General features: G+C 38.2%; 1 protein-coding gene across 3 annotated transcripts in view; it reads right to left on the bottom strand.

Annotated features, from left to right (window-relative positions):
• Positions 1-27,598, bottom strand: part of RAB2A (RAB2A, member RAS oncogene family) — an 85,901-nt gene that overhangs the window by 17,879 nt on the left and 40,424 nt on the right. For all 3 annotated transcript variants that reach the window (XM_042973550.1, XM_042973549.1, XM_042973551.1), the window contains 4 exons: positions 25,647-25,714; positions 14,681-14,763; positions 14,203-14,295; positions 5,617-5,728 (listed from right to left, as the gene is read on the bottom strand). In XM_042973550.1, coding sequence (XP_042829484.1) covers positions 5,617-5,728; positions 14,203-14,295; positions 14,681-14,763; positions 25,647-25,714 — 356 coding nt within the window. The remainder of the gene's footprint in view (positions 1-5,616; positions 5,729-14,202; positions 14,296-14,680; positions 14,764-25,646; positions 25,715-27,598) is intronic.

Below are 27,598 nucleotides of genomic sequence, written 5' to 3'. Positions count from 1 at the left end.
CACTATGTTTTTATATATTTGTCTCGTATCTTGTAATTTTGCTGAACTCACTTACTAACTAGCTTTTGTGTGTGTATGTAAATTCCTTGGAATTTCCTAGAGACAATCCTGTCAGCCACAAATAAAAAGTTTTACTTCTTCCTCTCTGCCTTTATTTCCCTTTCCTGCTTTATTGCACTAGCTACGATTTCCACCAATATCTTGAATAATGATGAGCACAGACATCCTTGCCTTGTTCCTGATCTACGGAGTAAAACATTCAGCCTAATGTTAGCTGTGGGTTTTTGTAGATGCTTTTTAGTAAGCTGAGAAGTCTTCAATTCCTATTTGAGTACGCATAGTATGTTGTAGTTCATTTTCATTCAAAGTTCAATGTATTTTTAAATTTCCTTTAAGACATCCCCTTGGCCCAGATTATTCAGAAGTGTGTGTTGTTCAGTTTCCAAATTTCTGGAGATTTTCTTTCCAGTTATCACTTATTGATAACCAGAGCTAACAGAATTGAAAGGAGAAATAGGCAAATCCATAATCATAATTGGAGGCTGCTATCGATTTCTAGTTTAATTCCACTGTCTAGTTTATTTCCAGTTGCTTTATTGGTTTTTGCTTCACATTATCTTGCAGCTGTATTCTTTGGTACATACACATTTAGGATTGCTAGGTCTTCCTGGCAGACTCTTCTTTTATTATTATATAACGTCCTACTCTGTCTCTGGCAATTTTCTTTGTTAAGTCTAAAGAGAGCCACACGTGCCTTCCTCTGATTAATGCTTGTGTGATCTATCTTTTCCAATCATTTTATTTTCAACTTGCCTGAATCATTATATTTGAAGTGAGTTTCTTGTAGACATCCAGATCGTTGTTCTTTAATCCTCTTTGCCAATTTCTTTTGATTTGTGTATTTAGATCATGTACATTTCATATAATTATTGCTATGTGAGGGCTTAAGTCTGTCATTTTGATTTTTTTGTTGCTGTTTTTGGTTTTCTTTTTTCTGCCTCTCTGAGGGTTAATTGAACCTTTTTTAAAATTCCATACTGATTTATCTAGTTTTTAGTGTATCTCTTTGGAAATTTTTTAGCAGGTACTCCAGGAATTGCACTTATATGTATAAACTTTATATAGACTTTACAGATCTACACATATATACCTACACTTTATATATCTACACATATAACTTATCACAGTCTACTAGTGTCATTTGAGTGTCATAGGAACCTTACCTCCCCTGATGTCCCCTTTCTCTGCCATGGTTTATGATATTTCCTATATATATACCATTATCCATACTTTTGGTTACTGGTATTCCTTCAAAGATTCTTTTATCATTTCAGTTGTTAGATAACTTCCACTAGCCACTGTTTTTGTAGCAGATCTTGTATTAGTAAATTCTTACTTTTCTTTCATCTGATGTTTTCATTTTTCTTCATTCTTCAAAGGTATTGTTGCTAGTTCTAGAATCCTGAACACTGTTCTCTTTTAGCTCTTGAAATTGCTGTATATTTCTGACTTCCATGGTTTCTAATGAGAAATCTGCTGGCATTGAATTGGTAAGGTGTTTCTCACTGCTCTCATAATTTTTGTCTTTAGCTTTCAGAGATTTGACTATGGAAGAAGTTTGGCTTGGTGTGAATTTGTTTGGGTTTATCCTGTTTGGAGTTGGCTCGGCCTCTTGAATCTGTAGGTTTGTATCTTCTGCCACATTTGAAAAGTTTTCAGTTGTTATTTCTTTGAGTACTTTTTCAGGACCATCTTTCTTCTCTCCTTCTAGGAATCTGGTAACACAATGTTAGAATTTGGGTTATGGCTCCACAGGTCCCTGAATCACTGCTCATTTTTGTTTTCCAGTCCATTTTCTCTCTGTAGTTTAGACTGAGTGGTTTCTATTAGTCTATCATCCAATTCACTATTTCTTTCCTTTGTCCCCTTCATTCTGCTGTTGATCTCATCCACTGAACCTTTCTTTGTCAATTATTATATTTTTCAGTTCTAAAATTTCTATCTGGTCCTTTTTTTTACCTATATTTCTTTTTTTTAATGTTTATTATTATTATTATTATTATTATATTATTATTATTTGACAGGGGGAGAGAGAGAGAGAGAGAGAGAGAGAGAGAGAGAGAGAGAAGGAAAGGGAGGCACAGAGAGAGAGGGAGACAGAAAATTCCAAGTAGGCTTCATGCTGTCAGTGCAGAGCCCTATGCAGGGCTCAAGCTCACAACTGTGAGATCAAGACCTGAGCCGAAATCAAGGGTCAGACGCTTAACTGACTGAGCCCCCCAGGTACCCCTTACTTCTATTTCTATTGCCGAGACTATTTTTCACTTGTTTCAGGCATGCTCCTGTTTGTTAAGGCATTTTTATGATGGCTGCCTAAAAAATCTTTGTCAGATAGTTCCAACGTCTCTGTCATCTTACTATTAGTATCTATTGATTTTTTTCCCTCATTCAGTTTGAGATCTTCCTGGTTCTGAAGAGTTATTTTCTAATGAAATATGGACATTTGGGGTTCTACATTATGAGACTCTGGATCTTATTTAAACCTATACTTTTGGGGTACGTGGGTGGCTCAGTTGGTTGCGCGTCTGACTTCGGCTCAGGTCATGATCTCGCAGTTAGTGAGTCTGAGCCCTGTGTCGGGCTCTGTGCTGACAGCTCAGAGCCTGGAACCTGCTCTGGATTCTGTATCTCCCTTTCTCTCTCTACCCGCTCATGCTCTGTCACTCTCTGTCTCAAAAATAAACATTAAAAAAATTTTTTTTTAAACCTATACTTTTGCTGGCTTCCTCTGACCCCAATCCCACAGGACAATGGTGAGTGTGGGAGAACCTTATTACAGCAAGCTGATGGTGGAAGCAGCACCATTATTTTCTGTCATGTCTGGCTGTAGTAGAATGGTTATTTTCTTGCTAACAGGCTTTCCTGGACCTTTGACTAGAAGGTAGGCTTCTCTTTTTCCCCCTGCACCTGCTGGTCTTTTTGGATTGCCAGTTTTTCTAGCACCTGATCTGAAGAAAACCAAGGGAAATCACTGCTGTGCCACTTTCCTCAGATCCCAAGGTCTCTAGATGGTGTTTTCTCCACCTTCAGGTCTTCTTATAATTGTTTTACATATAATGTTCAGAGTTTTAGCTTTAGTTGGCAGGTGGAAGAGGTGAGGAAGTCCACTCCCATTTTTTCTAGATGCAGAAGCCCTTTGGTTATTGCTTTCATGGTCAATAAGTTCCTAAGTCATGTAGAGATTCAGGTTTGATTTTGCTCTTTGTGGATCACAGAATGGTCCTCCACCTTCTCAAAATACTTTATCATGAAATATTTTTAGCTATTAGGTAAAATCGCATGGATGATTGTATTATGTAATGCTTGTCTATGATCTTTTAAAATGGGATTTAAAAAGATTATTTCTTAATATCCTTGGCTTCTCAGAGACAAATTAATTTACATAATTAAAGTTCTCTCATGAGTATGGGAAATTCCTGCCCAGATTCATTCATTCATTCATTCATTCATTTATGTTTTTTATGTTTATTTTTTTGAGAGACAGAGCACAAGTGGGGGAGGGGCAGAGACAGAGGGAGACACAGAATCTGAAACAGATTAATTTACATAATTAAAGTTCTCTCATGAGTATGGGAAATTCCCGCCCAGATTGATTGATTGATTGATTGATTATTGTTCTTAATGTTTTGGTTTTTTTTTTTGAGAGAGACAGAGCACCAGTGGGGGAGGGGCAGAGACAGAGAGGGAGACACAGAATCTGAAACAGGTTCCAAGCTCTGAGCTGTCAGCACAGAGCCTGATGCAAGGCTCTAACCCACAGACCGTGAGATCATGACCTGAGCCAAAGCTGGGACGCCTAACCGACTGAGCCACCCAGGGGCCAGCGCCCCAAGATAAAATGTATGTAATTATTATTAACCACATATACAGGATTTTTGTAATAAGTGCTGCCAAACAAAACATTAATGGAATTTATTTAAGTGGTCAGCCGAATGTCAATAGTAATTTGCCTGGTTACGAATAAGAAAAATGAACAAAATCATCAGAAACAAAGCCAGAAATCTGGGAGTACTTTATAGTAGTAGATGCTCTGTCATCCCGACTTCAGAGTAGTTTTATTAACTTAAGTATCTCTACACACCATGAGGGACTCAAACTCACAACCCCGAGATCAAGAGCTGTATGCTCTTCTCACTGAGCCAGCCAGATGCCTCATAGTATGTTAGTTTGTTTGTTTTTTTAACTAAATGTAGACAGTTCTGGCTTTAGGGCTCTCAAAATAAATAAGAAAATCAATAACAATCAATAAGGATATGTTTCAGAGGTCTTGCAATCTCCACAACACATCGGCCCTTATGGTTTCAAATAGAACACCTCTAGTAAAGGAGTACCTCTCTGAAACAGGTGCCTTTACATGTCTATTCTAAGTTGAACAAAGAGGCAGAACAAATTTCTGGATTTGCTGTGCAAAATGCAATATTACTTTTGTACGTTATCAAACTGTAATTACCGGCAACTGGTAAAGCATTAATTGGTGGTTGTAGGAAATGTAGGAAATGCATTGAGGACAGTCATAGAGCACCTCTTCAAGTAGAGATAAATAAAATCTTACCTAAGAAATAATTTTCCAGCAAAAATATCAATGCTGTTGAATAACTGTAGTCTATTTCTGGGTTCAAAAGTTAATTCAAAGAGCTCCAAGTACATTCTTAATAAATATTTACTCACTGTTTACTACATGAAAGGCATTGTGTTAGCTCCTGTCTAGGACCTCATCTCTGCTATCCTTAGAAAAAGGAGATTTTTAAATCATTTAGTTTCTAGAGTCCCTTTTTGCAGCTGCTGCTAAGATTCTTACCCAGAAGGTGGCATTACTCTAGGCAAATTACTTATTTTCTTAGCCTCTTACCTGCTTTTTTTTTTTTTTAAAGATATTGTTTTTAAGAAATCTCTACAGCAAACGTGGGGCTCAACCTCACAACCCCAAGATCAAGAGTCACCTGCTCCACTGACTAAGCTTGCCAGGTGCCCCAGCCTCTTTCCTGCCTGTTATAAAACAGAATGTGGCAATACTTTTACCTTAGAGAGAATTAACTGCCTACTCATCTATGTATAGTATATAAATACCATACCCAAATACAAAAAGCATGAAAGAACATGATGTGTCCAGAAAACTTGTAGCAGTTCAGGCTGATCAATGAAAATAACGGAGACACTTTAAATTTAACTAAAGATGGCAGAATTCCCATGCTTTGCATGCTACACAGTAAGAATACTTTCCCTATTTAAGAAAAAGTAGATACAAATAGCTACGAATGTTTAGTGTCTTGATACCTTTCTAAATTTCTTTAGTGTTATTTTTTCCCTCTCAGGATAAATATATACAAAGATGTGTTAAAGCATTTTGGCTTAGAGAGAAGGTTCAGAATACAATTTAGGAGTCTGATTTAAGACGAATGCTGTAAGACAAGGCATTTCAAACAGAAGGAATCTTCCTACTCTATAATAAAGACTAAAAAGGTTTAGAAGAGACATCAAAAAGTGAATATGAAAGCATACAATACATTCCAATTAAGTAAAAAAGATGATGAACATTTAAATGGGCCATTTATTTACCTCTTCTACATTGGAAGCAGTTTTAGCAGAAGTTTCCATGAAGATAAGTCCATGTTCTCGTGCAAAAGCTTCACCTTCTTCTTTTTTTACTTCTCTTCTAGATTCTAAATCACTAAATATAAGGAAATAAAAGGCCACATTATTAACCAACACAGTATAAACAGAGGCAGCTGTGGAAAGTGTACCATGAGATTCAAAGTTGTGCTATTTTTTCAATTAATTTTTACCACATAACCATCAACTGCATCATTCTAGGTCTTATGAAGGTCAAAACAGTTACAGCACAGTGCTCACTTTCAAAGAACAAACAATCCAACAGGAGAAAGATTCTGAGTCAGACTTCTAGAACGTTAAAAGCAAGGGAAACCTACTTGGAGCGTCTACCCAACACTCTGCTTTTGAGTATAGTGGGTTCCCAAAGAAGGCAACAGTTTTATTCAAAATAAAAATCTGAATTACACTAGTCTCATCTTTCAGTCAGACTGAGTTTCTATGAATGTGATTAAAAAACAAATCGCACAGTTTTCAGAAGCTCTAGGAAACTGCTCAATAAAATCCAAAGCACTAAGGAAACACTAACTAGATTATTAATCTCACTTGGTTTCACTCCTAATAAAATCGTTAACAGAGATATAGAGAAAGAAACGAAAGTCTAGGCCAGGAGTTTTGGGGGAAAGCACGGGATTCACTTTTATCCTACAGGAACCGTTCTGGTAAGGTGGGGGGAGAGTAGCAGTCTTTCGAGTGTGTTTTACTGTAAAAAGTTCTAAGCTTTAGTATAAAATGTTTTCTTATTACAAAAGATTTTAAGCACACAGAAAAGGACGAAGAACAGACTCCTCAGACTTCCACCTAGCCCTGACATATTAGTTTGACATTTGTATTAAATTTCTTTCCTGATGAGAAATAAAATCGAGTTACAGTTGGTTCACCTCCTGTGTGCCTGTCTGTTCCTGGTCTCATTCTTTTCCCTCTTACGTCTAAGGTAACCACTTGTCTGTATTTGGTGCTTTCACTCTCATGCGGGTCTTTTATATGCATGTTTACAGCCATACAATAAAGAGGGTTTTTTGCACATTAAAAAAAATTCAGATATAGCTATCATTCTACAACTTGTTAATTGTGGTCAACATGGTGTTTTTCAACTATCAACACAATATATGTAGATCTAGTTTCTTAATGTTTTACTGCTGTATCATAGTCCATTGAATGAATGCAACATTATTTACTTTTTAAATACTTGTGTGTGTGTGTGTGTGTGTGTGAGAGAGAGAGAGAGAGAGAGAGAGAGAGAGAGAGGGAGAGGGGCAGGGGAGGGGCAGAGAGGCAGACACAGAATACAAAGCAGGCTCCAGGCTCTGAGCTGTCAGCACAGAGCCCGACGTGGGGCTCGAACTCACAAACCGTGAGATCGTGACCTGAGCCGAAGTCGGACGCCGAACCAATTGAGCCACCCAGGCACCCCAACACAATTTGTTTTTTAATTTTCCATTTGACAAAGTAATTTCTAATTTTTCATTATTATAAACAATGCTGCGATAAAAAATTTTCACACACTTTGGTGTACATGTGCCACAACTTTTCAAAGGTAGTGTTTTTCAAACTGGGCCATGACTCAGTGAAATAGTAAGGAATAAAAGAAAATATCAGAGTGCATCACCCACTGTCTCATGGAATTTGTTTTTATGTAAGTACACACATAGTAGGGCATGATATAAAATGCATTTAAGTCAAATCAAAAAGCTCAAAAGCCATTGTACTTGAATATATACTTAGTATAAAGTTGCTTCCCAAAACAGTTGTGTAATTTATACTCTCAGCAGCAGTGTTTGAAAGTTCCCATTGTATCACAATCCTCATCAACACGTGATAAATTCACACCCCTTTAGATCTGGCACTCCGAAGAATGTGACCGGCATCGCACATCTATGTTAATTTTCCTTTAGTTCAGCATTAGTTTCATAAATGCCTAGTATCATCGTTATTAAATCAGAAATACAGAAATATCCAAAAAAAGGAAATCATTTCATCTGACAAATATTTATTGAATGTCTTTTATAAGCCGGGAATTTTACTAAGCGCGCTTGGGATGTACTAATGAACAAGTCAGACAAAAAAGGGCGCATTCTGGGTAGAGGACGGACTAGACTACTGAATAAAGAATATAGTGTGACCGAGTGGTCAGTGCAGAAGAGCAGAGTAAGCAGAGTGAGGAGAGCCAGGGAGAGGCGGAAGGTTACTCTAGAAAGTAGGGCAGGCATCCCCAAATCGACTTACTTCTAATTTCTTTCTTCTTAGTCCTGGTTTTCTACTCCACAGTGACCTCTGTCACACATGTGCAAAGCCATGCTCCAGCTGCAACTTCGCGCCCTACTTTCCTTCACCTGTCCCTGCTGCCTGTGTCACGACCTCTTTTCCATAAACACAATTTTTAGTGACGAATTAATAATATCCATCACAATTCACTTAACCATTTTTACTCATGGATGAGGAGAGTGACACGGAATGAACTTGGTACTGTGTGAAGTGTTTTACATGGATTATCTCATTTAATTCACTTGACAGATGAGGAAACAGAGGAACAAAGAGGTGGAATAAAGCATCCAAGTTCACATTCTAGGAAGAGCTGGTAGAGTGATTCCATCCAGACTACTATTATATAAGGATTACTATTCCTGATAAAAACTGACTGGAGAACTTTTTGTCAAATATGGAAAAATACAAAGAAAAAAATTACCCATAATTTCACTTTCCACAGGTAATGAACATCTTGGTGAACATAATTCTAGATTACTCCTTTATTATTGTCTATTTCTTCCCATTGGAATATGCTCATACCCACTGTTTTATTTTGCCTTTTTCTTCATTTCCTGTATATTGTGGATCACTTTCCCATATAATTTTGCAGTCTTTCACAGTACTATTTTTACTGAGTGCACAGTAAAGAACGTTAGTATTTTATGCAAATTTACATTACACAAACTAGAGATGAAACAAAGATGTTTCCTCTATCTAATGTTAAAGTAATATCACTGTTTCACCTTTACAAAATTCACCAGGAACTGGATACCTTTCAAGCTGGCTGACCGGAATAAGCTGTCAATTATGTTTACAAAGTTGTTACTCAGGACATCAGTCACCACTGTTTATGTAATTGAACCTTCTGAGTGATTCTGTAAGTATCACAGTTGTTACACGTTTAAAGTAATTTACAATTCATAAAATGTCATCTAAGCATTCAGTGGTGCAAGTCTCAAAAAAATACTCCTGAAAATCTGAAATGTTAGAAAGTTTGATATAGAATATTACAAAGGGAACCACAAGGATATGTCATACTACTGTTCATTTAGATGCCATGCTATGAGATATCAGTGGTAAGATGAGAACAAAAAAGGAAGGCAAACTAAGTTTACAAATATTATAGCACAGGCAACTATCCAACTATAATCTGAGGGCTTTCTGTGTGCCAAGCCCTTTCCTACATTTGGGGACAGACCACTCAGCAAAATAGACAAAAATCTAAAAACCCCTGGCCTCATGGAGCTTACATTCTAGTAGGAATAAAAAATGGGGGGAAAACACTATCAACAGTGATGTGGAAACATGTTCCTGGAAATCAGCCTCCTCTTCTATCGTTCTTAAGGGAATATTAGCTTTGAATTACACGAAATCTTCAAGAAAATACCTTGCCCCTCAAGTACCTTTATCCCATTTTAAGCATAAGCCATATTTAAATAATACCTTATTTTGGGATAAAATTACGGTTTTCCACTCCCGCTATCTCTGATTATGTCTGCATTTGCAAATGTTACCTTAGCAAAGAGGATTAAAGACACGTACGTTTGAGAGATTGTTAAAAATAAATAAATAAATAAATAAGTGGCAATTTGGGATGCATGATCTTTTGGGGCACCTGGCTGTATGAGTCAGTAGAGCATCTGACTCTTGATCTCAGGGTCATGCTTTCGAGCCCCACGTTGGGCATGAAGCCTACTTAAAAAAAAAAAAGGAAACATAAAAGAAGGCACGACCTTTCTTTTATCACACCCTTCTTTACTTGTTTCCTCAGTTTTCCAGGCATAAAAATCCTATTGCCGTCTTTGACTTTCATTCCCAATAATCCCATTTAAATGGTTTCCATTACTTAACTATCCTTCCTTCCTAAGGCATTCATAACCCATACCCCCTTCTTGTTGACGGCTTGTATTATAAACTTTGACTACCAAGAATTTTTCATCTTTGTAGGCTCTGCTTCCTATTTCTTGTGTAACCAGTTTAAAATGCCATAGTAGGGGCGCCTGGGTGGCTCAGTCGGTTAAGCGGCCGACTTCGGCTCAGGTCATGATCTCACGGTCCGTGAGTTCGAGCCCCGCATCAGGCTCTGTGCTGACAGCTCAGAGCCTGGAGCCTGTTTCAGATTCTGTGTCTCCCTCTCTCTGACCCTCCCCCATTCATGCTCTGTCTCTGTCTCAAAAATAAATAAACGTTAAAAAAAAAAATTAAAATGCCATAGTAAGAAAAATCTGTGTCATCCATCACTCTGACTAGGCCACTGCCCTTCTCAAATCCCTTCACTGGCTCCCTACTGCTTAATTCATCTAATTCAAAAATTGCCTACTCCCTGTTCCCATGTCTACCCCAATTGACCTCATCTAATGATAATTACCTCATTTATCTCTGTTCATTCCTATTCACTCTTTGCATGTCATACATTCTTCGTTCCTTTCTCCTAGTTTCTTCCTTAAAATGTCTTTCCACGGCTACTATGCTTAAATTATAAGGGCCACCCATCTCTACTCATTAGAAACACCTCTTGTATATAATATGCTTTTCCTTTTCACTTAGACTATAAGCTCCTCATGGGCAGGAACAAAATTTAAGCCATCAGTAAGTGGCCACCCACCATGTTTGAGACACAAGGAAAACACTGGTAAGATTACAAGTATGAAAATTCTCTTTATTCTCCAAAATTCTTCTCTTATTATTTCACACCTCACCACTGAATGGTAGTAAGAATAGTTCCATACTACAAAGACTAAAGTTTCCCTACAAAAGCCTTAATCTTAAAAGGTTTAGTGAGATAATTTAAATGAAGAATAACCACGAAAGGCTTTGAGCAAAGGCCAAGATGATAGACACTTCTGGTCACAAAGAAGTAACGATTGGCCTTTTATAATTGAGATATCACTTAAGTAAATATTTTCTCTTGACAGCAAACCTTGATTTCTATTAAAATAACTTTTTCTAAAATGAAATCTATACAATACAATGCTATTTGCTATCTTACTGGTTTGTTTCTACAACTTTATTGTAGTATAACTGACACAGAAGAAACCGCACATTTAGTATAAAATGGCGAGTTTGACAGGTTGACATGTTTACCGTGAAGCCATTCACGTCTCCTACTTTTCCTCACACCCCACTATAATCCATCCTTTCCTTCCACTTTACCCTGGGCAACTCATGATCTGCTTTCTGCATTTTCTAGTATTTTATATATGTCTTCACTACTATAATTTATATAATTACACATCTTCATTTTTGTCTGGGTTTTTTCACTCAGCATAATTATTATTTTTTAATGTTTATTTATTTTTGAGAGAGAGACAGAGAGAGAGAGAGAGAGAGAGAGAGAGAGAGAGGGAAACAGAGTGCGAGCAGGGGAGGGACACAGAGAAAGAGGGAGACACAGAATTTGAAGCAGCCTCCAGGCTCTGAGCTGTCAGCACAGAGCCCAACACAGGGCTCGGACTCAGGAACCGCAAGATCATGACCTGAGCTGAAGCTGGATGCTTAACCGACTGACCCCCCAGGCACCCCTCAGCATAATTATTTTGAAATTCATCCACTTTGCTGCATGTATCAATGGCTCATTCTTCTTTATTGTTGAGTGGTATTCCATTGTAGGACTATATCACAATTTATCCATTCACTTATTATTGGAAATGTGGGTTGTTTCCACTTATGACCTATTATAAACCAACCTGCTAGAGTATTTGTGTGTAATTCTTTGTGCAGCCCTATGAAAACATGTTTACATTGGGTAAATACCTAGGAACAGAATGCCTAGGTGTTTTATCGGATGCATGTTTAATTTCTAGAGAAACTACCAAACTGTTTTGCAACTGGCTGTATCATTTTACATTCCCATCCGCAATATGAGAGTTTCAGTTCCTCTACATCCTTGCCAATACTTGCTATGTTAATCTTGTTAATTTTAGCCATTGTAATGAGCGTGAAATGATTCAGGTTTTCTTTAATGTTTATTTATTTTTGAGAAAGAGTGAGAGACAGAGTGCGAGCAGGGGAGGGGCAGAGAGAGGGAGACACAGAATCTAAAGCAGGCCAAGGCTGTGAACTGTCAGCACAGGGCCCGATGTGGGGCTCAAACTCACAAACTGTGAGATCGTGACCTGAGCCAAAGTTGGACGCTTAACCGACTGAGCCACCCAGGCATCCCGTCTCCCAGATTTTTAAAAAATGCGTACTTATTTTGCGCGCAAGAGAGAACGCACATGCGTGAGCACCAGGAGGGGAGGGGCACAGAGAGGGAGAGAGAATCCCAAGTAGGATCTGCACTAACAGTGCAGAGCCCAGCATGGGGTTTGATCCCACCAACTGTGAGATCATGACCGGAGTCAAAATCAAGAGTCAGACTCAGCCACCCAGTTGCCCCCCACCTCCAGTTAATTTTTGTATATGGTGTGAGGTAAGTGTCAAAGTCCCCCCACCCCCCCGCGGCTATCCAATTACTTCAGCACCATTTGATGCTTTCCCCCACTGAACTGTCTTGGCACTTTTGTCAAAAAATTAATTGACCATGTATGTATGAATCTACTTCTGGATTTCTCACTCTCTTCCACTGGTCTATGTCAATACCAGACTAAACTGATTGTAGTACTTTTATAATAAATCTTGAAATCAGTACAGTGCAACCAGTGAATCCCCCAACTTTGGCTATTCTATGATCTTTGCATTTTCATACAAATTTTAAAATCAGCTTGCTAATTTCCACCTTCTTAAAAAGCCTAAAGAATTTTGGTTGTGGGGGGTGGGGAGCACCTGGGTGGCTCGGTCGGGTAAGTGTCCGACTTCAGCTCAGGTCATGATCTCACAGTTTGTGAGTTCGAACCCCATGCCAGGCTCTGCACTGACATCTCAGAGCCTGGAGCCTGCTTCGGATTCTGTATCTTCCTCTCTCTCTGCTCTTCCCCTGCTCACATGCCATCTCTCTCTCAAAGATAAATAATGATGAAGAATTTTGACTGGGAACACAATGAATCTTTAGATCAATTTGGGAAGACCTGCCATCTTAAAAATGAGTTTTCCAATCAATAAGTACAGTGTATCTCTCCATTTATTTAGGTTTTGTTTTTTTTGTTTGTTTTTGTGTTTGTTTTGATTAAAGGACTCTACATATAAGAAAGAAGTCATCTAATATTGGAAATTTAGGAAGACCATGGTAACTAGCTTAGAGTTGGGGGGATCAAGTAGATGTGACGAAAATACTTTCTTAAGAATTGTTTAGGGATTATTTTTTATTGAGATATAATTGATACATAATACTGTGTAAGTTTAACCTGTACGATGTGCTAGTTTGATACATTTATATGACACAGTATGATTACCACCAAGGTGTTAGCCAACACCTCCATAATCTTAATTACCATCCCATTTTGTAGTGAGAACACCTTTGTACATATTATGCTTTTCCTCTGCATACCGGGACTATAAAGTCCTCAGAGTTGGCAACAACCAAATTTAAGCCATCAGTAAGTTGCCACCCACCAGGTTTCAGACACAAGGAAAAACACTGATAAGATAAAAGTATGAAAATTTAGAATACTAGTTTTATTTGTTGCCACTGTAATTTTCTACTAAAATTAGTGAAGCCTTTCCCACACTCTGTAAGTTTAGAGAAACTATGGCCGAAAAAGTTTTCCCGTGTACTATTATTTTAAATGTAGAACACAAAGACGTTCGCTGCAAATAATGCTGCCTAGAGATATAAAATGAAATGAGATTAAAAAAACAACATTAGGATAACATGAATGTAAAGCCTTAGAGGTAAGTTTAAAAGTACTAATGTGATATCTACTAAAGAGTATTAGAAGTGTCTCAGGGCTTTCATGAAAATACACCTGAACGATATATGTATTATATGAACTTTTAATGCACATTAAGTCATTAAAAAAAAGAAAAATATTTTTTCTTAACTCTGCACACATTGTTACTTCTACTGTGAAGTATTTAAAATAATTTGGATAACATTTAACAGTGATCTACAGTATTTTATTTCAATTATGAATCAGATGAACTTCCTTCAGATTATTCTTTAAAGTTTACCTTCCAACCAAAACTATTTCTAATAATAATAATGACAATGATGATGATGTCCAACAAATCGTATCATCTGTATTTTAAAACTGAAAGAATCACCTTAGGATTTTCAAAATTTTGCAATTTACGACACCAATAACTTACATTTGGACAAACGTAGAAGATAAGCACTCTAACAGTTATCACACAAACTGCTATCCACAGTCTTCATCGTTAATGCAAAAAAGCTTTAGATAAACTTTTTACCTTTTATTTCCAATAAGCATAATGACCATGTTGGAATTGGAATGCTGGCGGGCATCTTCTAACCAGGTTGTTAAGTGGTTGAATGTATCTCTCCTAAAAATAAGAGAAAATTTGACTATTTTCCAAGTGTTCTCCCTAGTAGTGTGCAATGAACAGCACACATTCCATTAAAGGTAACTACTTTTAGCCATATCCACTTACGTAATGAGAAACAAATCTCAAGTACGGTTACCTGGAAACGAAACGTAACCCCACTTTAGAAAATTCCAATGTGTAAGTAATATTACCAAATTGATTAACTTAGGTGTTTATTTACATAAGAAAATAATTTAGTTGCAGATTTCTGTAGTAAATTTAAATTCAAGACACCTCAGTTTTAAGGTCAAAGGCAAAGCCATACTCTGATAACTGGCAAGTGTATTTACTTAGAGGAAGTCTCTGCACTGACCAAATGGATGGACACATCCCACGTTCTCACCTTGTAATATCATACACTAGCAAAGCGCCTGCCGCACCTCTGTAATATGACCGTGTGATGGAACGAAAGGACTCCTGCCCTGCCTGTGAGGAAAGAAAAGGTTGAGAGTTTTCTTTAATAAACTGTCCTCTACGTTTTCTTTTCATTCATATATAGAATATGGGCCGGTAGGGAATGAGCGTGCAAAGGGAAAGAAAGTATAACTTCACCAGTCTTAGGAAAAAGTCACAAAACACTACCACTACTGCTCAAGTCAACCAGACGCACATGCCCCCCCCACCCCCCCACAGCCGCCCCCAACAAGACCTCTAAACCTTTTTTGGCAATCCCTGACAACCCAATTTACTGAATGGCTTCACAATACATGAATCATTATTAGAACACAGAATGGACTCCTAGCAACTAAGCTCTGAAGACAAATTTGAAAGGAAGCAAATAACCCAGAGCCTCACATTTGAATTCAATAACCCACTCCCTGGGGCAGCTGTTGACACTAGAATAAATAAAGTCCATTGTAAATAAATGATGAATGACATCTTTACGCCCACCATCTGCTGGTGTAAAGGTTGTTGGAAGGCCAAGGATGCAGATTTTATCAGTTATATCATAAACTGCAGTGAGCTTTCAACAGTCATCAGATGGAATTCTTTGAGCAATCATTTTATTATGAAAAACAGAAAATGGTTCTGAATTTAATTTATATAATTTTTTTCTCCACACTTAATCAATTTCCTCTGTATTTGATATATAATGCTTGTCAAAAAGCAACAGGATGTAAAAGTCTTCTTTTATCCACTTGTGAAAACAGACTTCAGAGATTATGCGAAATTAGCTAATTTCTCTCTTTTCCGGGTGGCACTAAGGCTGGTGAGGGATATACGGATTGCCTCAGGGTTTAAAAGTGAGACAGGTCTTATCAAAAATACTCACACAGTTTTAATCACTTTTCTACCTTTAAGAAAGGATACGTATGTAAAGTAAGTAAACACAAAGCCAGTTTTCACAATGTTTTATATTCAAAATCTACTAACCTGAAAAATATTCATGTTTGTATTCTGAGTTCTTACCTTCCAATCTAACTACTAAATCCTTCCAACCCTCAGAATTCACACAGCTCAAGTTCTGCCTTGTTCTAACACTCAACACCGTCATTCCTTGTCTTCTTGGCCCTCCCACTATACTCGTCCCCTCCGGTGCTCCCCCGGAGACGGTGCACCCAGCGTCTAGAACCGGGTCTGGCACACAGGCATGCAGAGAAAGCCTCTCAAATGAAAGAATGAATCCTAATGTCTTAATCAAGTACACAAAATGGTCATTACTCCATTCCACCTAAATAAGAGGACACTGGTAAATCCTAACATGCTAACATTCAGTAAAAATAACTTTCCCTATGTGAAAACTAAAAATGAGACCCTCCCTTGGTAACTTGCAAACAATTCTGGCACTTTTAGAATGATGTCTTATGCTAAACTGAATACGGAGAACTTAAAAGAACTGTACAAATAGCCAACTCAGTTCATATAGTTTGAGGTTAAAACATTAGATGATACTAGCTGGAAGCATGAAATTCATTAAAATTGTTTTCATGTAATTTATTGAGATGTATCTTTCCAAAGAAGTCCTTTCAAATCCAAGTTCAAAATGTAAGCACTGTGGGAATTTTTTTCAACTGCTTATTAGGGTGGGAAAACTAAGGACTACATTTTTAAGAGAGTCATTCACTATGAATTATATATACCAACACAGGAGTCTTGGTAAATAATAATAATAAAAAAAAAAAGATTTTTAGTAAAAGGGAAAACAGATTTTTAAAAAGAAGAAAAACAAATCTATACACCGTTTCCATTCTTCCCGTATTGTTTTACCAAAAACAAATGTTCCAGTATGGAATTTTGTACACGATGCATCATTTTACACTGAATCCATTCGATCTGGTTTTGCCTACCATTACAAATTAAACAGAAACTCGAGCAAATAAAAAGCCAAACATCCCCAGTGAGGACTATGAACATAACTATACATCTTAAAATCTAGATTACTTTATAATAAGCAAAGATCAGTATCAGAATAGTTCTGAATTCTTGAGACCTGACTGGTAAGAAAGACATCCTACACACTGGTCTAGTGTGTTAATGGCATTGATGGCCTTGAAATAAATCTTGCCCAGTAAAGTTTTTTTTTACTATGGCGTCCTTAACTATTCACAAAATGTTTTAACATTTAACAACTACCTGCATAAAGCTAGCCCAATGGTTAATTACCTTGAACATATTAAGGCAAAGTAATCTAGTTTTTAAAAAATACATTAAGAGGGGCACCTGGGTGGCTCAGCTGGGTAAGCATCTGACTCTTGATTTCGGCTCGGGTCATGATGTCATGGTTCGTGGGTTTGAGCCCCATATCGGGTCCTGCACCGACAGCGTGGAGCCTGCTTGGGATTTTCTCACTCCCTCTCTCTCTGCCCCTCCCCTGCTCACGTGTTCTCTCTCTCTCTCAGTAAATAAGTTAACATTAAAAAAATAAAAATAAATAATTAATATAACCTGACCAAATGATGATCAACCTATAATGTTTCACACAAAAATGAATGTCAACTTAGGAAATATAGATGTTATTTTGATCCTCTTCAATATAAGGTGTTGGCCTCAAGAAATTTTAGAAGCTTGAAACTGAATAGCATTTAGCATTATTTGTAGAGGGACTCCTAATAGTAGCTGAAGGTTTTAAAAAAACAAAAAGCATTTAATGAAACTGGAAATTGGACGATTGGCTAAGTGAACAGCACCAAAAAAACCTGGTTAGAGCGGCCATAAGTTTATCAGCTCCCAATATAGCTGTTTGAGTTCTGTAAAAAATCAGCAAGATGCCCAGATATGCAAAAAAGAACCGAGCAAGCCAGCCTTGCCAGATAATGGGAGGTGCTCATTTTCGGTGATGCTTAGTACGAAACAGTCATAGGGCGTCTGTGAAAAAGAATCTTTACAGACCTTTGTTTTCCATGTGAGGATTGCTAAATCAAATAAACTTGATTCTTTAGCCCATTCATTCATTCACGTGTTAATTTTAAGTGCAGTCTCCCCGCAGTGTGGGGTGCAAACTCATGACCCCAAGATCAAGAGTTGCATGTTCTACCAACTGAACCAGCCAGGTGCCCACAGCCCATACCTTTAAAACTGACTTCGGTTGGCAGATAAATATCCCCCAAATTGGCTTCTCCATGTGCCTGTCTGTCGCTAACAATTTTTGTGGTAACCAGGCCGGGAACTTAACTCCTCCTCCTCTCTTGTTACCTCTAGAACATACAACTTTACACACATTAAGCTACCGCTCAAAAATTCCTAACCGCCCTGAATTTAAGTCTTGATCTCTTGGGAATCTGATCTGTTTCTCTAGAATTGTATCTTCTTATTCGATAAAAGTCTTGTTCATACAGCCAACTTTTCTTCCTACTGATACTCTGCCTATCTCCTGAACATTCCTGCCTTTGTGCCTGTGTAACTCTGCCTGAAGAACTGCTTTCCTCCACCTCCCCAATTTCCATTTCCTCTGAGGACCCGTTCAAGCCCCCTGCTTCTCTCACAAAGCTAGGAAGCTAGTCTACCACAGCCCGTAGTTATCTAGTTCTCCTCACACACCCAAGAGCACGTCCGTGTGATCATTTGGTTCTAGTATTATTGATTATATAAAAGGTACACACTGTTCAAATGCTGGTCTTGTTTCCTCTTTAGTTCTCCTTGAGGGATAGCCTAACTCAGAACACTGAAGTATATATGGCAGGCTCTCAAATTATGTTATCTTGATTGATCCCAAAGGGCTGATAAAGTCAGAAAAATAAGATTTGTGACAATCAGTATTATCGTAATACCTCTGTTCCCTGTTAGTCATTTGTCTAACAATCCCAGCTATATAGAACCCAGCCAAGCACCAAAAAAGAAGAAAAAAAGGATTTCTAAGTAACCAAGTTAAGTTGTCCAGGCCCAGGAATGAAATCTCAGGTACTTGACTAACAGACTCAACCTAAAAATCTAGACCTGTGATCAAGGAACTGCTCTCATTAAGGAAAAAGATTTTGAAATCTACATGCATGACCAGACTTCTGTTTTGGATGACAGTAATATTAGGAAAAATCAAAGTGATTTTTAGGCTGCCTCAGTCGCCACAGCAAGGACACAGAAAAAGTCAACCTGCACTATTTAAAGCTTTTTAAGGGAATTTCCTACAGAAACCAAAGTAGATCATCTTGAGAAGAGAAACATGGTTGTGAATACCTATGTTACATTCTTTTAAAAAATTAAGAATATTTACTTAAAAAAAGAGAGAGGATTTCAGACTCTTTTAACACCGCCACTTAAGAGAAACTGGAGACCGCAGATGGGAGGTAAATAGGAGAGGAGAATGAACGTCTAAGGTATCTTCCTGTCCCTGTAGTTGTTCAAGAGAAGGTTGATGACAACTGCTGAAGAGGGCAAAAGCCTCCCCACTCCCGGGGTGGGTGGGATGGGAGCAGAGAGGAGGGGCAGAGGCAGGACTGTGTCCCAGTGCTTGGTTCCAGGCCCTTTGCCTGGTCCCAATGAATTCTGGTCATCCATCCTTACCGCCGCACCGAGCTATAAAAAACACCCATTGTTTTTGGTAAGAAGTTGAGTTATAAATGGACACATTTTTACAAAGGACCAAAAAATGCCTGTGAGGTGCTAAAAAGGTACTTTTTAGCATGTAGGCACATGACTTCGCACATTTACCAATAATACTAGTTCCAATGTATTGTTTGATGTACGCAATATCTGTAAACTTAAAGTATTTTGAGGGACGCTGAGAAGAAACCTAGATTTAGAACATTTACGCTACAAATTTGGGGGGAGAGAATTAAATTTTTTTGGATATACCGAAAAAGGTAAATGAATAAAGAAGATGTGGGATACATACAATGGAATACTACTTAGTGATCAAAAAGAATGAAATCTTGCCATCTGCAAGATTTAGATTCCATCCAACATGGACAGAACTAGAGTGTATTATGCTAAGTGAAATAAGTCAGGGAAAAACAGATACCATGTAATTGCACTCACATGTGGAATTTAAAAAACAAAACAGATGACCATACGAGAAGGGAAGGAAAAATAAGATAAAAACAGAGGAGGAGGCAAACCATAAGAGACTCTTAAATACAAAGAACAAACTGAGGGTTGCTGGAGGGGAGGTGGGGAGGGAGATGGGTTAAACGGGTGATGGGCATTGAGGGCACTTGTTGGGATGAGCACTGGGGGTTATATGGAAGTGATGAATCATTAAATTTTACTCCTGAACCAATACTACACTGCAGGTTAATTAACTTGAATTTAAGATAAATAAATTTAATTTAAAAAAACACTACTTTGATACATTTTCCACCTATCAGACTGCAAAAAAGGACACCCAATATTCTGGCGGCTCACTGTTGACAAGGCTGTGGGAAAACAGCACTTGCGTTTTCAGTGGACGCGCAAAGTGGAAGAATCATGGGTTAATCTCCAGCGAGACCGCCTATGCATTTATTTTGTGCCTAAACAATCCCACTTATAGGAACCTACCCCAAAGACATACTGGGTGAAATGCAAGTTAGAGGAAACAAAACAACTTCAGAAGGTCAATGGGGCTGGGGTGGGGACTGTTTTAGATTAAAAGAGTCACGATAATCAAATGCAAGGGAGATCTTGATTGAACCATGGAATTTTTTTAAGTGAAAGTACATTTTTTTTTAAATGTTTATTCATGTTTAAGAGACAGAGAGAGACAGAGCATGAGCGAGGAAGGGGCAGAGAGAGAGACGCAGAATCCAAAGCAGACTCCAGGCTCCGAGCTGTCAGCACGGAGCCCGACGCGGGGCTCGAACTCACGAATTGAGAGATCATGATCTGAGCCGAAGTCGGGTGCTGAACCGACTGAGCCACCCAGGCGCCCCTAAGTGAAAGTACATTTTGAGAACAACAGGAAATTTGAACACTGGGAATAGGAGACTTGTATAGAAGGCAATTTTAGTGTCTTCGTTAAATATCTGTGACGGGATAATGGTATTGCGTTTAGGGGGGAGCATATCCTTAGAGGATGTATGCCGAGGTATGAAGGACGACATCTGCAACTCTGAAATAGTTCAGAAGAGAACACGGTAAAAGGGACAAGGATGGAGGCTAGACTGCTATGAACGCGTACAGTTTCACGTTTTGCACTGTGGAAACTTCTGACGTTTCGTAATATAAAAAAATAAGAAATGAGAAATCCCTAAAACTTGAAAACAAACAAACAAATGAACCTAACTATATCAAGTTGGTGGCACAACTGACTCAGATGAGAACTGTTCCAGGTTAGGTTAAAACAGTACTTTCATTTGATGCCTCCAGGGGTACATGTATGATAAGGGAAAAAGAAATGCAATAAAATCTTAAACTACAAAAAGAAAAGAAAAGAAAAGAAAAGAAAAGAAAAGAAAAGAAAAGAAAAGAAAAGAAAGAGAAGGAAAGAAAGAAAGAAAGAAAAAGAAAGAAAGGAAGGAAGGAAAATGTGACAAAAAGCATAAAGAAGAGTAAGAACACAAAACAAAGTGGGTAAAAGCTGGATGAGGGCGTGAGAGCGAGAGTGGACTTCTTAACGTCCTCCTTCCATCAGTCACGGAATAAGAACTGGGTACAATTTGTTTTCTTCTTTGATTTACGCTGACAGAGACTAAGAATATCACACAGTCGACTTCTGATAAAAGAAAAAAAAAATTTGCACAGGGTCCAAGGAAAGTGCTTTAAGGGAGGGACTGTTACACTGTTACCACTGCTTCCAGCAAGCCCTCCGGGGACTATCTGCTGGCAACTATACTTACTATTTTCAAAAAGGCAAAAAAAAAAAAAAAAAAAAAAGCGAAGACAGTGGATGTGGAAATTCTGGGAGAAAACTTATTTTGTGTGAATGGAAATGGATATACAGTGGATGACAAACATCCTAAGATACTGAGTCACTGGGGAAAAAAAAATCACTTCTTTAAGGCTGATGAAACAAATAATAACATTTGGCATATTTTTCCCTGACGGCTCTAGGATGGTTTTGTAAATGTTGTGAGCCAGGAATAGACACGATCCTTGCTACTAAAAATGTAGTTTCCTATCCAAATGTATAAGCACGCTGCAAAACATTAACGATAAGGAAACCATGTTCCATTCAGATATAAAACTAAGCGTGGAAAGAACCATAATGTGTGTAACAGAGCATCTATTACAACAGTTTTGGAAGTTAGGTACGAAAGTAAGATGAAAACCTCTAAGGCAGAGATTCAAGAGGCAACTTTCAAAAGTAGTAAGTTAACAAGAACTACCTTATGACCGAGCAATTGTACTACTAGGTATTTATCCAAAGGATACAAAAATGCTGTTTCGAAGGGGCATGTGCACCCCAATGTTTATAGCAGCACTATCGACAATAGCCAAAGAATGGAAAGAGCCCCAATGTCCATCGATGAATGGGTAAAGAAGATGTGGTGTTTATGGGTAAAGAAGATGTGGTGTGTACACACACACACACACACACACACACACACACACACACACTGGAATATTATTCACTGATCAAAAAGAATGAAATCTTGCCATTTGCAAAAATGTGGATGGAACTAGAGTGTATTATGCTAAGCGAAAAAGTCAGAGAAAGACAAGCATCATATGACTTCACTCCTATGTGGAATTTAAGAAACAAAACATGAACATGAGGGAAGGGAAGCAAAAATAATACAAAAATAGAGCAGGAGACAAACCATAAATACTCTTAAATACAGAGAACAAACTGAGGGTTGCTGGCAGGGTGTTGGGTGGGGGGAGGGGGTAAATAGGTAATGGGCATTAAGGAGGGCACTTGTAGGGATGAGCATTGGGTGTTACATAAGTGATGAATCATTAAATTCTGTTCCTGAAATCATTATTACGCTATATGTTAACTAACTTGGATTTAAATATATACATAAAAAAAGTAGTAAGTTTTGTGAACACTCTTTAAAATCTGAGACAGGCTACTGGTGCCTAGCACCTGCCATGCGGGAGCCCTGGAATTCTTTTCTGGGAGTCATGATGTCTTCAATGGTACCAGTCTCTCCGTTTTAGATAGAGGAAAGAAGACTATCTCTCTGCCTTTCTAGAGGAAGTATGAACAAGGTGTTGTTGTTTTTCTAATTCTCTTTCATGCTGTCCAAAATAAGCAATTATGACAGCAATTATTAACTAACCACAAGAACCTGGAGCTCAATACATAACACAACAGATTTCTTCTGACAGATCACTGAAATGTAAAATAATCAACTCATAAGCAAGGGGGGAAAAGACAGGACTAGTTAACCTACAACAGAAACAACTGGGGAATGAATGACTTGTTCAAGGTTCAAAAACTGGAGGGCAGGGAATTATTTAAGAGAATACCTCAAGGACAGAAGGACAACCGGATAAATGAGAATAAACCACAACAAGGTGCTTTGTGTCTATGTCACATAATTTTCACTATGAAATTAACCTTCCCTATGGAGCTATGTACTTTAGTAATAACGTCTCTTGAATGCATCCAATGATCCTACAGACTGTTTAGAATGAGATTCTTTACTTACTCATTCAATAAAATTTACCAAACATCAGCCAGTACACTATGAATGCAAGATACAAAGTTGAGTAGGATACAGAGGATCCTTTCCCTCATGATTATTATGAGGCTGGTGAACAAACAACTACGATAACAACAGGAGCAGAAATATACATAAATTATGGGGAGAATCAGCTATCTCATGGGTGTCACAGAGGCTCCAGAATTCACATCTGAGCTGGTCTTAAATGGAAAACGGGGGGAACGTACTTCAAGCACAGCAAGTATTCATGCAAAGTGCAAGGTATGAAAGGCATATTTATTACAGAAGAGCAAGTAGTTTGGTTCACACAACCCTACACGGCAGGATGTGTCCTGCACGAGTTTATTAGCTAAGAAAGCAAGCTAGCTTACATAAAACCACCCACTTCTGAAAAAGAAGAATAAACTCTTTTAACACAGGAGAGAATACTTCCTTTCGGCTGGAGAGCATTAATTTTAAATCTCTAGGAGGGAAGGGCCTTTGCATATTTCATTTTTCTCTTTCCCAAGCAGTTCTGAAATCATGTCACCCAAGAGAATATAAATCAAAAAAGTTATGAGACACTACAGGCTCGGGGTGGGGGAGGGGAATGCTAAGAAACAGTAAAAGCATAAATCTTCACTTAAAAAGAAGAGATAAGAAACCACAAGAACCTGGAGTTCAATATATAACTCTGGAACAGAGCAAGATAGAGATTTAGGGGTTTCCATCTCAGGGATTTACTATGTGATGCGTAGGAAGTATCAGGAAACCTAGGTGTCACAACAGCCTGCAGCAACTGGCTGGGTCTTCTTGTGAGATATTCTCCCATCTGTGAGACCGAGTATCCTCCAAGGTTCCTTTCTTCAATAACTATTATAGTGACAGCTAAGAAACTAAGACTGAGCGACAAGAGAAAAAACGGACAGGGGAATATGATGATAAAATTCCCCATCTTTTAAATTTCATTTACTAGTTTAGAGAATTTGCTTTGTCATAACAGGTGACCTTTTGGGTTTTCTCAATTAGGGTTCTGTAAAGAATGAAGTACTAATTGCCCTACGGCAGTGGATCCCAGGACTCCCGGGAGTCCCTAACCCTTTAAGGGTCCATGAGGTTCTCCATTTCCCAACTACTTATTTGTGTGAGGTTGCATTTTCTTTTCTTTTTTTTAATGTCTATTTATTTCTGAGAGAGAGCGCATGCTGGGGGAGGGGGTTGGGGGGGCGGGGACAGAGCATCCTAGTCAGGCTCTGCACTGACCGCTCTACGTGGAGTTCTAGCTCATGGACCATGACATCATACCTGAGCCGAAGTTGGACGCTTAACCGACTAACCCACCCAGGCACCCCGAGGTTATATTTTCTTCATATACTCCAACTAAACAATGCACATTAGACCTTATGCAGAAGCAGGTATGAGAATTCAAGCTGTTTTCTATTAAGCAGACAGTGAAGAGGTTTTTCAAAACGTAACAAAATGACACTCTTCTCACTAGAAAAATAAAGTTTTTGTTTTGGAAAACCAGTCAATTCTCATAAAAATTGCTTTGTTGATCTTAACACATAAGAAGTTTATTATACTTATCTTCAAGTGAATTACTAATTGGGTATTTATAAGTTTCTCAGTTTTGTAATGTAAATATTGATAGCTATAAGGCACATAAGCAAAGGCTCTTTGGGGTCCTCATTAATTTTTAAAAGTATAAAGAAAGGGATTCTGAGACCAAAAAGTTTGAGAACCCTTACCTTAAGGTATCCATTGTATGTAACAAAGTAACTTCTCTATTATACACTTAAGTCGGGAGGAAAGAGAAAACAGTATCCTGTTGTGCGGTTTAGATCACAAACTGGTACTAAAAACTCTATGGCACAGCATGGAACAGACACTCGGTGAACATAAATGGGAGGGAGAATTAGGGCTGGGAGCAAGGCTGCTTCAAGTGGTTGGGACTAAATCAAACTTCTGTTTTTTATGTTTTAAACCAAACTTTTAAAATTAATAAGCGGTCAGATCAAGTGACTCTATCGTGTTTACATTCATATTTTATTTCGTAGGTGTACTTTAGATATGCTGCTTTATTTTCTTAAAAACAGTTTCTGGAGCATTTCCATTTAGACCACACGGCATGAGCATGTGTTCAGACACGTTCACCTACACCCAAGGCCTGTGATACACCTGTTGAAAACACTGCATAAGAAAACCTAATCTTTTCTGGCACCACATTTCATCTCATGGCTATGTGGATGCTGGTGCCTAACAAATCATAATAGGCATAAAACGACATTAAAACAAAACAAAACAGACACTGTACTTTCATAGGACAACTTTACTGAGGGCATACAATGTATTTGCTATACTTACCGTATCCCATATCTGAAGTTTTATCTGTTTTCCATCAATAGTTATCATTCGAGCACCAAACTCTACACCTGAACAGACAAAAAAATGATTTGTTACACAAACTAGTGGGACTATATTTCACATTTAAGGATTTTTTAAAAAAAGGATGTTTATTTCCAGGACATACTATCCCAGATGATACATAGATGAACTTTACCAAATATGGCCCCTACCCTGAGAAAACAAATAAACTAAGGCAGAGGTGCTAAAAGGCGTAAGTTAAAGACACAATTAAAATACTAAGATATTCAAGTCTAGTAGAGTTAGAAAACAAACTGTCGTCCTCATGTTTTCATAGGTTCCATAATATAAAAAAACTAGAAATGAGATTCAAGAACCGTAATTATTAGTAACAATATTAAAATTCCTTGAAAACTATTAATATGGTATAAAAATCATTAAAGGGATAGAGGCCCTTCAACATCATAGCTTTGGTTCCCAGCATGGGTTATCAACTAGTAAAGAACTCTCCTAATGCCACTACAGATAATCACTGTTTAAACACACTTCGAGATGTTGCTCTAAGTGAAGATACACACAGAAGTGTATGTACACTCTATACAGATGGGGGCACATAAATGCCGCTCTGCAATTTGCTTCTCAGACAATAACAAACATTACTCCGTATCACAAATCTCATTACAGATCAATCAGTCAATAAACTATGCCATTACTTTTGGTGACTGCGTGTGTGTGTGTGTGTGTGTGTGTGTGTGTACACACACTTTACTAAGTTGGTAAGCTGGTTACAAATACAGGTCATTGCCGAATTTTCACTAAGTAGCTAAAACTGAAATGAACTTTCTACATACATCTTTCAACTAAGGATTATGACTAAAGGCAGATCATATGAAATAGAATTGCAGGTCAAAGGGAGTACAACCTTTTTTTTTTTTAAACATTTTTTTTAACGTTTATTTTTGAGAGACAGAGACAGAGCATGGGCAGGGGAGGGGCAGAGAGAGAGGGAGACACAGAATCTGAAGCAGGCTCCAGGCTCCGAGCTGTCAGCACAGAACCCGATGTGGGGCTCGAACTCACGAACCATGAACTCTCAACCTGAGCTGAAGTCGGCCGCTTAACTGACCGTGCCACTCAGGTGATCCTAGGAGTACAAACTTTCTTAACACAAGTTAACTACTCTGGCTTTTCTCCTTCATTTATCTTTTTTTTTTCCTCCTCCCCCCTTATCATCTTTTTTTGAAAGTACTCAGTCTGGGTGGCTCAGTTGGTTAAGCAGCCAACTCTTGATTTCGGCTAATGTCATGAATTCACGGTTTGTGGGATCGAGCCCCACGCTGTCAGTGCTTGGGATCCTCTCTCTCCCTCTCTCTCTGCCCCTCCGCCACTCACATTCTCTCTCACTCAAAATAAATTAAAAAAAAATTTTTTTTAAACATAGGAGGAAAAAAAAGGGATAATTTCAGAGCAGCAAACAGCTGTGAAGGAGACTCTGAAAGAAGTCTATCACTTCTATTACACTGAGTCGTTACTGCTTGGAGTGCGCTCCATCAGTATTTAGATCAGAGTCAGGGTGAAGGGAAGACACACATGGTCCTCAGAAACCAGATGTCAACTTGGCAGAAGAACAGCTTCTAGTTGCCCAGGGGAGGGCATAATGCCCAGTGTCAGAATTCCATTTCAGCAGCTCCTGTAACTCCCCCGACCATGACCAGGAAGATGGGACAGACGACAGGTAATTTGTTCTTTCGTGATTCGTAACTCGGTGAAGTTTTTACTCTACATCTTAACAATGATTCCATCCTGGGGGCAGAGTCAATACCAGGCAATTAATGGTACATTTCTCAGACTCAGAAATAAAGAAGAGTTAGAGAGACTCAGGAGTCATGATGCACTAGAATGAAAAATGCAAAACTGCAAAATTCTGCCACACAACCATTTTTTATACCTGC

This window comes from Panthera tigris, chromosome F2, assembly GCF_018350195.1.
Source record: "Panthera tigris isolate Pti1 chromosome F2, P.tigris_Pti1_mat1.1, whole genome shotgun sequence".
NCBI classification, from domain to species: Eukaryota; Metazoa; Chordata; class Mammalia; order Carnivora; family Felidae; genus Panthera; species Panthera tigris.
The sequence above is the reverse complement of the archived record's forward strand: the minus strand, read 5'-3'. Positions and strand labels throughout refer to the sequence as shown.